This window comes from Mustela nigripes, chromosome 5 (genome assembly GCF_022355385.1).
Source record: "Mustela nigripes isolate SB6536 chromosome 5, MUSNIG.SB6536, whole genome shotgun sequence".
NCBI classification, from domain to species: Eukaryota; Metazoa; Chordata; class Mammalia; order Carnivora; family Mustelidae; genus Mustela; species Mustela nigripes.
Window position 1 is genome coordinate 8,175,209 of NC_081561.1, and position 15,314 is coordinate 8,190,522.

The 15,314-nt window shown below is 41.7% G+C and overlaps 1 protein-coding gene across 3 annotated transcripts in view; it reads right to left on the reverse strand.

The window, feature by feature from the left end:
* The window catches only part of BLOC1S5 (biogenesis of lysosomal organelles complex 1 subunit 5), a 66,311-nt gene extending 63,477 nt beyond the window's left edge, over nucleotides 1-2,834 (reverse strand). For 2 of the 3 annotated variants that reach the window (XM_059399408.1, XM_059399409.1), the window contains exon 1: nucleotides 2,672-2,832. In XM_059399408.1, the coding sequence (XP_059255391.1) occupies nucleotides 2,672-2,786 (115 nt within the window). In that variant the 5' untranslated portion in view covers nucleotides 2,787-2,832. Of the gene's footprint in view, nucleotides 1-2,671 lie in introns of all 3 variants that reach the window. The other variant, XM_059399410.1, reaches the window with a different exon arrangement.
* Between the last annotated feature and the right edge of the window lie 12,480 nt (nucleotides 2,835-15,314).

Consider the following 15,314-nt stretch of genomic DNA (forward strand, 5'->3'; position numbering starts at 1 on the left):
CTCTGTCAAATAAATAAATAAATAAAATCTTAAAAAAAAATAAGTAAATAAAGTAAAATAAAAATCAAACCACACAATTCCCACACTTACTGTTGGATGGCTTCCTACCATTCCAAAAAAAAAAAAGTCCAACCCCCTTAAAAAAAAGGCAAGAAGTCTTCTATGATCTGATTTCCACCAAACTCCACCTCTCAGTCACACTGTAGCAATGTAGTTTCCCAAACATGCCATGCTGTTTGAAGCCTCCACACCTTTAAACATGCTATTCTAAACTCAATCCAAAGGAGCCTTGCCCTATTTTCTTAACTGTTAACACTTGACTCTTTAAGACTCATCTCAGACACTCCAGTGTACAGGAAGCCCTTCCTGTTTCCCAATCCTTACCTCTTAACACCCAAACCATGGGTCAGAAACCCTTAAAGACCTAGGGTACAAGGTCAGAAATCATTTATTTATGTTTCCCTTTCACTAGACTCTGGCAATAAAATTCAACAATGATATGTTTTCAACCAACGGTCTTCACACGAGGATGAACTAAAAACAGATTTTCAGAATGCAAAGAGAAAATGGTCCCATAAAAAAGGCCAAGGAAATTCTACATGTATTTGTAATTAAAACTCAATTTTCAATTAACTTGAAAAATTTTCTTTGAATTACCTTTAAAAAAATCTATGAAAATTTTTGAAAAACTATGCATCAAGGGATACAATCAAAAGAGTGAAAAGGCAACCCATGGGATGGGGGAAAACAGAAGCAAATCATCCACGATCAAGGGGGTTAATATCCAGACTATACAGAAAACACCCAACAACAACAAAGAATTACCTGATTGAAAAATCGCCAAAGGACTTGAATAGACATTTTTCCAAAGATATACAAATGGCCAATGAGCACATAAAAAGATGCTCAACATCACTAATCATTAGGAAAATGCAAACTAAAACGATAAGACAGGACTTCATACCCATTAGAAGGGCCACTGCCAAAGACACAGAATAGCATGTTGGTGAGGAGGTGGAGAACCTTTTGAGTGAGACTGTAAAATAGCGCAGCCACTATGCAAGACAGTATGGTGATTGCTCAAAAAATGAAAAACAGAATTATCACTTGATCCAGTGATTCCAGTTCTGGGTCTACACTCAAAAGAACGGAAAGCAAGGGCTCACACAGGTATCTGCATATCGATGGTCAAAGCAGCATTATTCACAGCAACAAAAGGCGGAAGCAACCCAAAGGTCCACCCAGAGATGAATGGATACATAAAATATGGTCTATACATATGGTGAAATAATATTTAGCTTTTTAAAGAAGGAAATTCTGACACACGCTACGGCATGGATACACAGTGGGGACATTATACACAGTGAAATAAGCCAGTCACAAAAGGGCAAATATTGCATGATTTCATTTACATGAATTATCTAGAGTAGACACATACAGAGTCAGAAAGTAGAACAGTGGTTGCCAGGGACTCGAGGAAAGGAGGGGATGCGGAGTTAATGAATCACTGGTACCATGAGTTTCAGTTTGAGATGGTTGATGGTGAGGGCTGCCCAACAATGTGGATGTCCTAATACCACTGAACTGTACACTTCAGAAAGGGTTAAGATAAATTTTATGCTACATGTATTTCACTGCAATTAAGAACACTTTTAAGTAGCAGGTCACTTAAGATAACATAGGGAAACATTTATAATTTAGCCCTAATACTCACGCACTACTCCCACATTCCTCATCAGATTTAAGAGACAACCTGAAGTCTAGAAAAATAGGCACAGCCAGCTGTGCTGGAGCGGTCTACCATCCTGACAGATGAAGTTAAAATGAAATGGTCAGCAACTGAAGGATGTCATTCCCCTGATAGTGAAGGACTCTAGCATACTATGAGGGCTTCAACTGCTGCAAGATGTTGGGACAGGCGGGATCAGCATAAGGTTAAGAAAGGATAAGGATAAAAAACTTAAAAAAAAAAAAAAAAAAAAAGAAGAAGAAGAAGAAAAGGATGAGTATGAGAAAGTACAGAATCTGCCAAAGATCCTGCTACCAGAACACAGGGTTGTTCTGAGCTTTGAGAATCAAATACTCAGGTTCGTGAGAATCCAGGATGTAACCTTCTCCCAGAGCAAAGCAGACAAGACAAACGGACATCTGTATACGTAGGGCGCTTTAATGTTTTAAGATGTTTTCATGTAAGTTATCTCATGGATGTTTACTCCTCTCAAGATCCAGGAGCAGAAAGGGGCGGAGTAAGTAAAGTGGACCACCCGAAGTCACCCAACTCCTCAGCGACCTGCAGCGGGGCGCAGGCCCTTCCCGACTCCCCAGCTCCACGCCTCCCTAAGCTTTACAGGACCGTCGTGAGGCAGCGTCCAAAGAAGCTCGGTGCTCAAAAGTCCCCGGCAAAGGAAAGGGGCGAAGGGGCGGGGCCCAAGCCTCAGGTCCGCGGCTTTTTCGAAAAAGTAGGAGGGATTGGGTTGGTTGGTTGTTACTGGGATGCACCTGGCGTAGGAATCCAGGCAGGCTCTGGCCACCACTCCCCCAACCTCCCACGAGCCCAAGGCCGCCCGGAAACTGGGGGTCGTCCTGGGGAGCGGCCCCGGGTCAGAGGGTGCAGCTTGGGAGGTGGAGTGGCGCCGGGCTCCACCACAGCGATAGCCCTACCACTCCGTACCCTTGATAATGAGATGCGCTGGCGAGCCCGCGGTTCCCAGCGAATCCTTCTTCTTGTCGTCGCCGCCCGGGGTGGCCTCACTACCCACAGGAGTCTCCGTCCCTCCGCCACTCATCGCGATCTGCTCCGCCCACCCGCCTCCGCGTTGCGCCTGCGTAGATCTGCGCTGCCCGCCTTCCGGGCGCGGGTTTTGGGCGTCATCAAAGGGCGTAGGGAAGGCTGAGTCTCCTTATCGCGCAGGTGCGTGCGTGTAGCTAGAGATGGGGGCTTTAAGAAGCAGGTGCCGCCATGCTGGGTTAGGGCAGATGCTGCCGGTATTGGGACGTTAACGTGAACTTCTGTTAATTTCTCCTTGAACTCGCTGGAATTTGTTCTAGTTTAGAGAGGTTGGGAGAGAGGGGTTACAGTCGCAGGTTATTAAGAGCGGTAGAAGTATATTATCTCTATTAGTACCTGCCACCAGTATTTTATAAAGCATTTCGACGTGCATTGCCACGTTTGGTCATCATAGCAGCTCGGGAAACCAGTTTTATCATTTCTAACAAATGAAGAAACAGGGTTAAAGGCTAAGTAACTTGCCCGAATCACTTAGGCTCATTCGTGCCCATGTGGAAAAAAAAGAATGTGTTCTTGGTATTTGTATGTACAAAGTTTCAACCGGTTGTTATATGGTCTAAGATAAAATACATGTAATTATGGAAGGGACCGGTTTGCTAGGCAGCTTTGAATTGTGGCCATGAAGTGTCAGCTTTGGAGCTGTAGGTATCTAATGGCTGCGGTTTGTTAAACTTCATAAAGTTCATCTTGTAATCTCAACAAATCTTCATGTTTGTTCTAAGGACAATGTGCAGCTTTGCAGTGGCTCCTTCAATTCTTGTGTTCATCCTGTGGTTCTTTCTAAGAATCATCCAGTCTCCCCTTGTCCCTCTCTTTCTGTACACCTCTTACCCTCCAGGGTCTTGCAGCCTAGTGCTGAAAAAGGAACATAACCCAACGTTTAGAATATGAAGTCTGTAAATGATAGCATGCAGGAAGGTACAGTACACATGTGGGACACCTGGAAGTGGGAGGTGGCCAGGAAAGACTTCCAGAAGAGGCACATATTTGTCCTCAGAACCGGAATGAAGAAGTATTAGTCAGGTTGAGTGAGGAGAAGAAATTAGGGTTTTCTAGCAGAGGAAATAAGCCCAAAGGCAAAGATGCAGAAAACAGACGAATTAAGGCACAAAATGTACACTTGGTTAATTGCAAGTTGTTGAGTCTGGTTTGTAACCTTTCTAGTCCCAATTTCATTTCCTTAGTTTTAGCATCCACCTCTAGAAAATGTAATTATTTTTAAAGCCCTTCATTTTTCTCCCCACTTCTAAGTACTTTTCTTACTCAAGCTTTCTTCTGCACCTGCAAGCCTAAATTTCCTTTTAGCTTGTCTTCTTAGTGTCTTCGAAATACTGAAAAACCTGAAAAGTCTCACTATAGTACAGAGAGGTTAATGCTTCTTCCACATTAGTGTGGCTGTTAAATATGCAGATTATAGGTTCCACATTCAAAAATTCTGTTTCGGTAGTCCTGGGGTAGCAGCTACCTCCCCTTACCCAACTGCTGATTGCTTATAAGTGATAGAAGAATTCTAGGTGCAGTAGTAGTTAAGACTTTAAAACTAGACAGAACTGGATTGAAGTTCTGGCTCTGCCACTTGCCTGCAGTTCCTTCACTGTAAAATAGCAATAAAATATCCATTTGTAAGGTTGTGATGATTAAAGAAGGTAATACCCATAAAGCCCTTAGTACAATGCTTGGTACATAGCAAATGCTCAATACATGTTATTATGACTGCTATAATTTCCACTATTTCCTTTTAAAGCCCTGTATAAACTGTTCTCATTCTTCCAATCCACATTTACCACCCACCACTAAAAAATCTTGTAGTATTTTTTAAAAGATTTTTATTTATTTATTTGACAGACAAAGCTCACAAGTAGGCAGAGAGGCAGGCAGAGAGAGAGGAAACAGGCTCCCTGCTGAGCAGAGAGCCCGATGTGGGGCTCGATCCCAGGACCCTGAGATCATGACCTGAGGGGAAGGCAGAGGCTTTTAAACCCACTGAGCCACCCAGGTGCCCCAAATCTTGTACTTTTTTTTTTTTTCTTTAGCACTCTACTATCTATAAAATGCTAGCATATATCATATGCCATGTCTCTAATCTTCTCAGGAAGATTCTCGTGAATCTTCTCACGAACCTCAACCTCTAGTTGAGGTAGCTATTAAAATACCCACCTTGATTAGTAAACTGAGGGTCAGAGGACATGGTAGAGGATCCAGAGATGACCACGGTGATTCCTTCCCTATGTACACATGCAACATGCTGCTTTTTCCATCAAGAGATGGAGTTTGTCCCCTCCCCACCCCACCTTGAAACTGGACTGGCTTTGCTATAGCTTGGACAGATAGAACATGGTGGCAAAAATGTGGTAGTGCTGGGCCTTGAAACACCTGGTAATTGTTACTTTTGCTCTCTTGTCGGGAAGTCCAGGCTGTCCTGTAGGAAGGCCATCACGTGGAGAAGCACTGGAAGATAAGACATCACGTGTAGAGACAGGCTCTGTGGGGGAGAGCTGAGACAGCAAGCAGTCAGCACAAGGCCCCAGATGTGTGAGGGGGCCCTTCTTGGCTCTTTTTGTCCCAGCCATCAGCCTTTTTGAATGCAGTCCCACGACCTGCAGTAGGCCTGATCAACACCACACGAAGTCAGAAAACTACCTCATCTGACCACGGTATTGTGAGAAAGAATGAATTTTGTGGGGGAAATAATACATAGGTAAGAAATAGTAAAATTTTTGAGAAATGATAAATAAATAAATTCACTAAATGGTGTGTGTTTCAATTATGTCCACCTCTCCTAGATAGAATTTACGATGGGTTCCAATAATCCACATGCTCCCATAAGACGGCATCATAGCTATCAAATAGCAGAACAGTAGCTCTGGTCTTTAGCGATGTAGCAAAGCCCAGTCAGCTAGGGGGTCTTTCCATTGTGCCATGACGATGCCAGGCATATTGCTGCTGCTTCTCTTTAGACACTCCCTTCCTGGAATGCTTTCTTTGCCCCTTCTGCCTATTCAATTCAGTAAGGTTTATTATGTTGTATGATAAAGACTTGGGCCGATCTTTGTTCCTGGTTGCTTGGAGATAACCTCTAAATCTTTGGAATATCTCAAGTGACAGCAGTGTCTTTGTTATTCATGGTGGTCTGAGTTTATGCTAACCAGGTCTCTCTCAAGGGCCCTTAGATGGCTTGGGGATGGGTGTTGGCCATGCTTGAAGACCAATGGGTGATTAGAGGGTTGGGGCTTTGAGCCATATAGTAACAGTCTGACCTCTGGGGAGTGGAGGGGGACTGGGGACCAAGTTCAATTACACGGTCAATAATTCAAGTATCCACGCATAAGTAATGAAACCCCCGAAAACAACTCCTGGACACAGAAGCTCCAGTGAGTTTGATAATCTCCCTCTGATGTATCTAGAAGGTGGGGTATATTGAGGATACAGAAACTTTGTGTTTGGGACCTTCTCACATCTCACCCCATGCATGTACTCATTTGGTTGGTCCTGATTTGTATCCCTTGGAATAAAACTATAATCATAAGTACAGTACTTTCCAGAGTTCTATGAACCATTCTAATGAATTACTGAACCCAAGAGGGTAGAGTGGGAACCTCCAAAATCTGTAGACCACTGATCAGAAACATGGGTGGCTTGGGAACCTGGAGTTTGTGCCTGGTGTCTAAAGGGAGGCCAGTCTTATAGGAAATGGTGTCCATTCCCTGTGGGGTCTAAGCTAATTCCTGTAATCAATGTCAGAATTGGGTTTCAATTGAACAAACACCTACACGGCACCCATGATAGGCCAGATAATGTTGTAAAAGCTCTATACATACTAATTCATTTAACCCTCATGTCAGTCCTTTGAAGTAGGTATTATTATTATTATCCTCATCTTACAGATGAGGAGGCTGAGGCACAGAGAAGTTAAATGACTGCCCAACTTTCATGTGGCAGAAACAGTCTTGGTCCCTGTGCGTGTGTTTTTGTGTAGATGGCGGGTGAGGAGAGAGTGGGGAAGGGAGATGGGGAAGGAGAGATGAGAGAAGCCATTCTATTTATCACTATATGATTACTCTTCTACAATTCTGTTGCTTACAGTCTGCAGATTCATGTTCTAGCTGTTTTATCTGTTCTGCACATCACTGAGTTATGTTGTTCTCTGGGACGGTTAGGTCCATAGCAAGGAGTCAGAGAATAGCCCCATTGCACTGTCCACTTCAGCAAGGATGAGGGCTGTTGAGAGCATGTCCTTGGACTCTATGTCATCCTGCCAAAAGTCTTGCGTTCTCTCTTGTTGTCTGTCGATGAGATTTTCTGTATTCTTAAATGAAACTTTGAAATAATGATAGATTATCACACGGTTGCAAGAAAAAATAGATTCCTCACACACCTCACCTTGCTTGCCTCCAAGGGTAACATTTTGCAAATGGTAACCTCACAACCAGGATACTGACATTGATTCAATCCAGGAATCTTATCCACCTTTCCCATTTTATTTGTATTCATGGTGTGTGTGTGTGTGCATGTGTGTATTTGACTCTATACTATTTTTTTAAAGATTGATTGATTGTGGGGGCAGAGGGAGAGCAAGAGAATTCCAAGCAGACTCTCTGCTGAGCACAGAGCCCCATGTGGGACTCAATCTCTACCCTGAGACCATGACCTAAGCTGAAACCAAGAGTTAGATGCTCAATGGCCTTGATGCCCCTGGCTCTGTGCAATTTTATCACATGTATAGGTTTGTCTATCATCTCAGTAAACATGTTGAACAGTTTCAAAGCCATAAAGATCCCCATGGGGCCTTTTTGTAATCATACATATTTTCTTCTCTATCCCCATCCCAACCCTATAATATGTCCTCCATTTCTAAAATTCTGTCTTTTCAAAAAATATTACATTCATGGAATCATACACTAACTACTTCTGTGTTTTTAAGAATAGCTGTTCTCACCATCATATTACATCATATAAAATCATTTTCTAGAGACTCAATATCAGACACTTTTCAACCATGGAATTGTAAGGGATTTTTCTAGTTCTTGTGCTTTTTGAGAGTTAAGACATCTAAGTCATGGAAGTAATGTCAATTTAACAGAAGTAAAGTTCTGACTTCAAGGTAATAGTTGCTACATCCATATAGAAGCTTATGAAAATTAAAAAATAGAAATAAAATGAGTACTTAATTATAAACATACTGAGAACAAAACTGAAATTCATTCCTTGGTATAAGCCCATCAAGGATAAACATAACTGAAGGAGGGGACTTCCTAAATTTATTTTGCTTTTTATCATATCCGCTTCCTGAGATTTCCTCTAGCACATTTTCTGTTGACATTACTGTTTATTCCCTTTTGTTTCACCTATTTTTGAAGCAGATGAAAAAAATTAAAAATGGAAGAAACTAATGAAAGCAAAGGAGAGGAAAAAATTGGAGGGTCTTTTTGGGGTAAGATGGTAAGTATCACTGCATATTAATCTCAAGAAATTGCGGGAATGCATCGGGCACACCAGACTTGAGACTTAGGTAGAAGTAGCATGCTGTGCTTTGAGATCAGCAGTCTTCCAGGTGGTAGCTACTAGACAGTACTGTTCTCAATCCTGCTTGTTGCCCCTACAAATGCTTCTGTTGTAGGTACACCACTTAGAGAACATGAGGCATCTAACTGGAGAGTCTCCACGAACAGCATCTGTGCTCCTGTGATGGGGTTGACTAGTCAAAACATAGAGAGCTCCAACCCCCCCAATGGTCACACCTTCAGAAGATGTGACAAAAGTACCAGCTGTTGAGTGATACAGCTAGTCTATGACGGACTGTCATCACAGCTTGGGACATGGGTAGTACAATGGTCCTCATGGAGCAGTCACCACATTGGACCTCTTGAATCATACAAACTCAGATTGGGGCCAAGCAACATGTGATTTGAGAAGTGCTAGGTGATCTACCACACATGCTAAAGTTCGAACCCCTGCTTTAGTGTGATGTCTGTTATGCATTCCCCAAACTTCTGACAAAGATAGTCAACTCCAGAGTTCTTTTATCCAAGTGAACAGGGCTCAAGTTAAATTTTATAAGCAGTCAGAAACTACGAAGCTGATGAGGCCAACCAGAGGGTTAAAAATCTCTAAGTGATTTGAAGATAAGGGTGTGTGTGTGCTGCAGAAGGTCAGGGTCTGTGAGACAGTAGAGGAAGGATAGCCTACATTCCATGAACAGACTGGTTCATGGACTGCACCAAAGAAACTTTGGAATTGGTAATCCAATGGCTGGAAGTTTGTGGTCTTGGTCAAAGCAAGCCTCTGGCCTTCTTGTTCAGAGCTATGCCTTGTCAAATTAGTTGTGTGGCTACTGTATTTCAAGTTTAACTTGGACAGACAGGCCTGCCAGGCACAAATTTCTCAAGCAGATGATGTTAGGGGGAACAAAAATTATCCACCGTGAGACTGTTAGGACAGATGACACTCAGCAGGAATGGCAAGCCAAATCTGCAGGATCCATAATACAATTGGCCAGCCCTAGGGGCCCAGTCTCTTTGAAGTGGAAGAGACAGCACGCACGAGCCATCACATTAAGTCACCAGGCTGGAACAGATGCAAAGCTTTCATCCTCCCCACAAAGAAATGAAAGTTTAAAAGATTAAAATATAAAGGAATCACGATAATGGAAGCAGAAATCCTTGAGACATAATAGCAAAAATAGCCAAGATCTCAAATTCTCCTGACTTCCTGTCTACCTTCTTTGGGCCTCTCTCATAAGTGAAAGATGAGTTTTGCTAGTTTAGGTAGCAGTTGGAATTAGTTTTATTCACCAGCAGTATTGGGAATAAAGGCAGAGCCTGCAGGAATGTGGGCTCCAGCAACAAGTAATCATTATTGCAAAATCAAATTCCCCATCTCATCTCTGATATGCCTGTATGTAACCCTAGAGCTGGGCTTCAAAGTGTTATAAATTCAGCATACAAGACATGGAGCAGTGGGATATAGAGCCCCTTGTGTATCTAAAAGCTCTGCCCAGCAAGAGAGATATATGATGGCAACTTTCTTCCCATTGCTTTTGCAATAAAATTCACCCAGAGCTCCAGGAAGTTAGGAATGTAATTCAGCTTCAATAAATCAAGACTAAAATTAAGATGGCCAGATATGTAGCAGCCTGTTCAGGTGTACAGAGAATTTCAAATTTAGTGCCCTGGTAATGGGTAGGAGAAGATTATCTAATTATGGAGAGAAAGAAGAAATATTGCTCTCTGGGGTAAAAAGCTAAATGCTCTAATCCATTAAACCACACATCTCTGCCAAAGCTGGATTAATATTAAAGTTCATGTAATGTCTGACTTTTTTTTTTTTAAAGGAATGAAGTCAAATGAAAAAAATACATAAATGAAAAAGCTATACTTCACAATATTCTAATTTGACTCCTTGTCAACAAGTTGCGTATTTGATCTTTCAGTGTGATGTACCTGTACCTGATTATAAGAGAGTCCTATTTTTTCCCAACAATCGATCTGCTTAAATTTTTATCAACACATCCTGAGGCTTTTCTGGAAGGACTTTTAGCAGGGCTCTCTTGTGCTGCCCTGGCAGTAGGTGGTCTTGCCATTCATTCTGCTCCTACCTTCCTGCTTTCATCCCGCAGGAGACCTTATGTGCCGATCACTGTGCTTCACTATGGCTTCAGATTTCACTGGGCAGAGCCAATGAAGGACCCATGTTTAACAGGGATTAAAGTTGAGAATGTCCACGTATCTGTTAAAAACCTCAGTCCAATAATCTTATTGCCGAATCTGGATGGAGAGGGAGTGGAGTTTTGACCAGAAAACCAGGTCACAGATGGGTGATTGTGTCCTCCCTGAAGCTATGTTACTTCTCCTACCATACTGCAACAGCAGCTACTTGAGATTTACACACAACTTCATAAAATACTTCATGACATCTTGGATGCTTTGGATAGAATTGTGCCTAAAGGCAAATGACCCTTTCATATTACCTCCAGCCCTATTATTTCTGTTTTAAAACCAGTGTTCAGGGGCACTTGGGTGGCTCAGTGGGTTGAGCCTCTGCCTTCGGCTCAGGTCATGATCTCAGGGTTCTGGGATCGAGCCCCACATCAGGCTCTCTACTCAGCAGGGAGCCTGCTTCTCTCTCTCTCTCTACCTCCCTCTCTGCCTACTTGTGATCTCTGTCCGTCAAATGAATAAACAAAATCTTTAAAAAAAAAAAAAAAGCCAGTGTTCATGGCAATGAATGAAAAATTCCTGGATTCTTGACTGAAAAATGTTCCTTCCCTCTCTATTTGAAATGTTTTACCTGTTCTTGAAACTTGCACGTGGAATGAGGAGACAGGGCCATGTATCTGCTCAGGGCAGTCAAATCAACCCTGGTGTGTAATACGGTGACAGATTATGTCCTCAGCCTCTGAAACTGTACACTTCCCATTCACTTCAGCCATGGTTTAACTGAGGTGTTGGTTCGCATGTGGGTTGTCTATGCCCCCAACCTAATTCCTCAATTAACATGAGATAACCTGAATGTGTAGTGCCTTGTACAGAGCCTGCAACATTGTAGGCATTCAGTAAATAGTATCTGATTGCTTTTATTTACTTTCAAGCAACACTGAGTGGCAGCAGCCTCCCACGCAAACTTTATGTGCCGGTTCAGAAATTGGTCACAGACCAATGGATTGTAAATGTGAGCTATAATGTCATTGTCATCCTCAGGACAGTTTCTGACACATAGTAGGTTCTAAATAAATATTTGAGGGATTATTGAATGATCAGTGATGCAGACTTCTGAGCATCAGAAAGAAAATGGTTATAAAGGGGCATTCACAAATGCACAAAGATTGCCCCACTTTCTTTTAGAGTCATCTTACCGTTCTTTTATAAAACAAAACAAAACAAAACAAAAAAACAATGAATAGAATGCTGCCTGTTTTGAACAGCTTGAAAGATGTGAGGACCAGAGATTTTTAATTTGGTAAGTCATAAGACAAATTCATGTTTAACCAAGATCACGAGATGCTCTGCTCAACCGTTGTATCGCAGATGGGCTCACGGTGCCTCAGGGACAGCAGAAGGGGACTTAAGAATGTTGAAGGATTTGAGTTTATAGAATTGTGTGTTTTAATTTTACGATCTTCCATTGCAGTTCTCTGATCACTTTCTGTGTGCTAGGCATCATACTAAGTAATTTTTATACTTATATAATTTATTGCAAATTAAATCGTAAGACCATAAATTTTTATCTCTATTTCGTAAGAGGGATTTCATGTGCACTTACTTCCTCAAGGTCTCCTGATACATAGCGAGGCTAATGTAAGATTCCATTCCTTAATTTAGTGTATTCAGAGGGTGTAAGTATCTCATTTATTCCTGAAGTTATGTACTCATTTGTTTTATCCAATGCTTAGGGCAGCTTTTCTCCTAAGGTTTGGTAACTAATTTCTCTAAATGATTTAAGGAGAACCTTACTGGCACATGGGTAGTTTACAGGTTAAGTCTGAGCCAAACTCATGTCTGAATCCCAGCTCCTTGATACTGATTGTGTGATCCTGCCCAGTTCCTTAACCAATCTGTGCCTCGGTTTCATTAATTGCAAAAAAAGGGTAACAATTAAAGGAGTGAATTTACTCACAGTACTTAGAATGCTACCTGATACATACTAAATGCTCAATAAATGTTAGCTATTATTGTTATTAAAAGCACAATAGATTTTCCTGATAATTCATGAGTACTGCAGAATTCTAAAATAGCTTCTGAATCATGGAAATTGTGGCCAGTGAAAAGTATTTATTTTAATTCTTTGCAAACTGATGATCCATGGAGTGTCAACAGTTTACTAATAAAAATTCTTTTACAGATTATTTGGTATTCAGAAGGTATTTTCCCATCTAAATACTACTTTTTGTGACAAAGATTTCGAATGCCTATCTAGTATCCCATTTTTCCTTCATCATTGACAGAGCACTAATTTTATTCTGGATGACAATGTGTGGGCCAAAGAACTGTTTCTGTGTTTCTGGCCTTCATCCCAGCTGGGATGGCCAGAGATATAAACAGATGGTGCTGACTGAATAGGACTTCCAGGAAAGGCCCTTCAGTTGACTCAGCTGGGGAAAGTCATTTTGCCTTTCCTCTCTTTCTCCTTCTCTGGGTTTTGATCACAGACCTAATGTCTGGGGCCCTGGTTGCCATCTTGGGACTTTAAATTGAACTTGAGAAAAGAAACGACTTGTTCAGTACGGAGAAGCAGAAGGATGGGTGCTGGATGCCTAATACCAGTTGTGCACTGTCTTCTTTCACATAAGAGAAAAACAAACCACTTTAATGTTACTTGGTTTTTCTGCCACTTACAGCTGTACTAATCGCAATTCACCCTTGTACTTTCTTCGGTCGCTGCAAAATGGACTTAGAATACTACAGTCCTTCAACAAACATATGCTGAGCGTTTGTTGTGGCATGCCAGGCATTGTTTGGGGGCCGAATATAATAAGGGAAGAGTCTCTGCGCTCAAGGAATTAACGGCCTCCTAGAAGAGATAAATAATTATAATAGTACAATGATCTCAAGTGCCAGAATCAGGGGTAGGAGATGGGTTGGTCAGGATAGACCTGACTTTCAGGAGGCCATGACATAGTTGAATAGTGAAGAATATCAAGTGAGAAGGGAAGGGCATTTCTGGCACAAAAGTATCTGACGGAAATGGCCCAAGATACACTGCAACACTTCTACAAGGAAATGAACTGTTTCTGTTTTAGGTGCCGAGAACATGATCTAAATTTTGCTTATGGGAGCCAAGTCTTTACATTTCTGTCATACTGTCATCCTCTAAGAATACAAGTTGGGGACAGGCAGTCCTTCCATATAATAGCAGTGGGTAATATCTGTGGAAGCACTGCTGGGCCCTTGCATAAAGAACTGACTAGCAGATGGAAAGATACCTATACTCACAAGATAGACATGGGAAGAGAGCGCATTTGGCAGAGGTAGACAGGTTTTATCTTATCCTTTCCTTAGAGCTGACTGGAGGAAATGGCTGGAAAGGAAAAGCTGGGTAGCTCATCTCTCGTCTATCCTGTCCTGCTTCCCCCACCCCAACCGTGCAGTCCTGGGGGCAGAGAGAGAAGTGTTAGAGAGAGGAGGAATTTGCAGCAGTGAAACATGACATGGAATGCTTGTAGCAGACCCTGCTGAGGCAGTGGTTTGCATGAAAAGTCAGAGACTGGGTCTGCCTCTATGGCATACATACTAGCTTCCAAGACTAGACTCCCCAAGTCTCAGTGTGCAAATAAAAGTTTACCGTTTCTAATTTAAAGGCTGTATTATAAAATTAAAAATGCTCCCAAGGGCAATGAAATGTGAGATCTAATCTGATAAAAACTGTCCCATCTATTACAGAAGAATCACTCACAGTTGGCCTCTTAAATCTGACTTAGTAACATGAAGGACAAAAATGGGGGGCGGTCTTAGGAAACTGTACTGATAGACGTGGGCTTTGTTAGGCTTTTTCTGATGTATTACCTCATTTAATCCTCGTAACTTAGAGTTAGCTTTATTTTTATAGATTAACGAAATATGGCTAACTGATTTGCTCAAGGTCATATAGCTAGTAAGTGATAAAAGCAGAACTCAACCACAAAGCTGTCTATTTCCCAAATCTGTTTTCACTTGACCTTTGAATTGTATACTACTCAGATTCAGCATCAGCACCAAAATAGTATGAAACAGTAAAGCGCTAAAGGCTCTATTTTTTAAGAAGATTTTATTTATTTGAGAGAGACTGTGTGCAAGTAGCAGAGAGAGTGAGAGAATACCGAAAGAGCATGAACTGGGATGAAGGGTGGAGGGAGAGGGAGAAAAGGACTCTGTGGAGCAGGGAGCCTGAAGTGGGGCTCCAGCCCAGGATGCAGGGATCATGACCTGAGCCAAAAGCAGATGCTTAACTGACTGAGCCACCCAGGGGCCGCTCAAAGGCTTTATTTTCCTTATTATTTGGAAACATCCAATATTTAGCTTTCAATATCTGATTACTTAATCAGCCAGCAAGTGTTAAAATGTATAGATTTGTTAATAACACGTCATCGTTTTTTACAGTGCTTCAGCAGCAGCTTTGAGTTGGCTTTTAGTTTAGAAAAATCTAGACCGTTGTCAAGTCTGAAGTTAGAAAGCAGTAATTTCCCCTCCTGTTTTTATTCCCTGCATATTCCACTGAGCCCAACAACTACAAAAGAACCATTAACTCCACTGAACGAGTCTTACTCCAGCTCCCTCCAGGGCACTTCAGTAGTTAGTTTCACCTCAATGAATACTGACTACAGGAAAGAAAGAAAGAAACAAAGAAGATTTTTTCAACCACATTTACTGGCTCACATAAATATTTGAAAACGAATCCATCTGTTTTCCCTTTCTGTGTCCTTGGCACAATTTATTACAGTTCTTATTACACAAATTACTGTAAATATCCATAAGGGGAAAATGAATTGTAAAATACGAGAGGGAGGCTGATAAATAGCCAAGTTTGTCAGCCACTTGAAAGGACTATTTTTTCC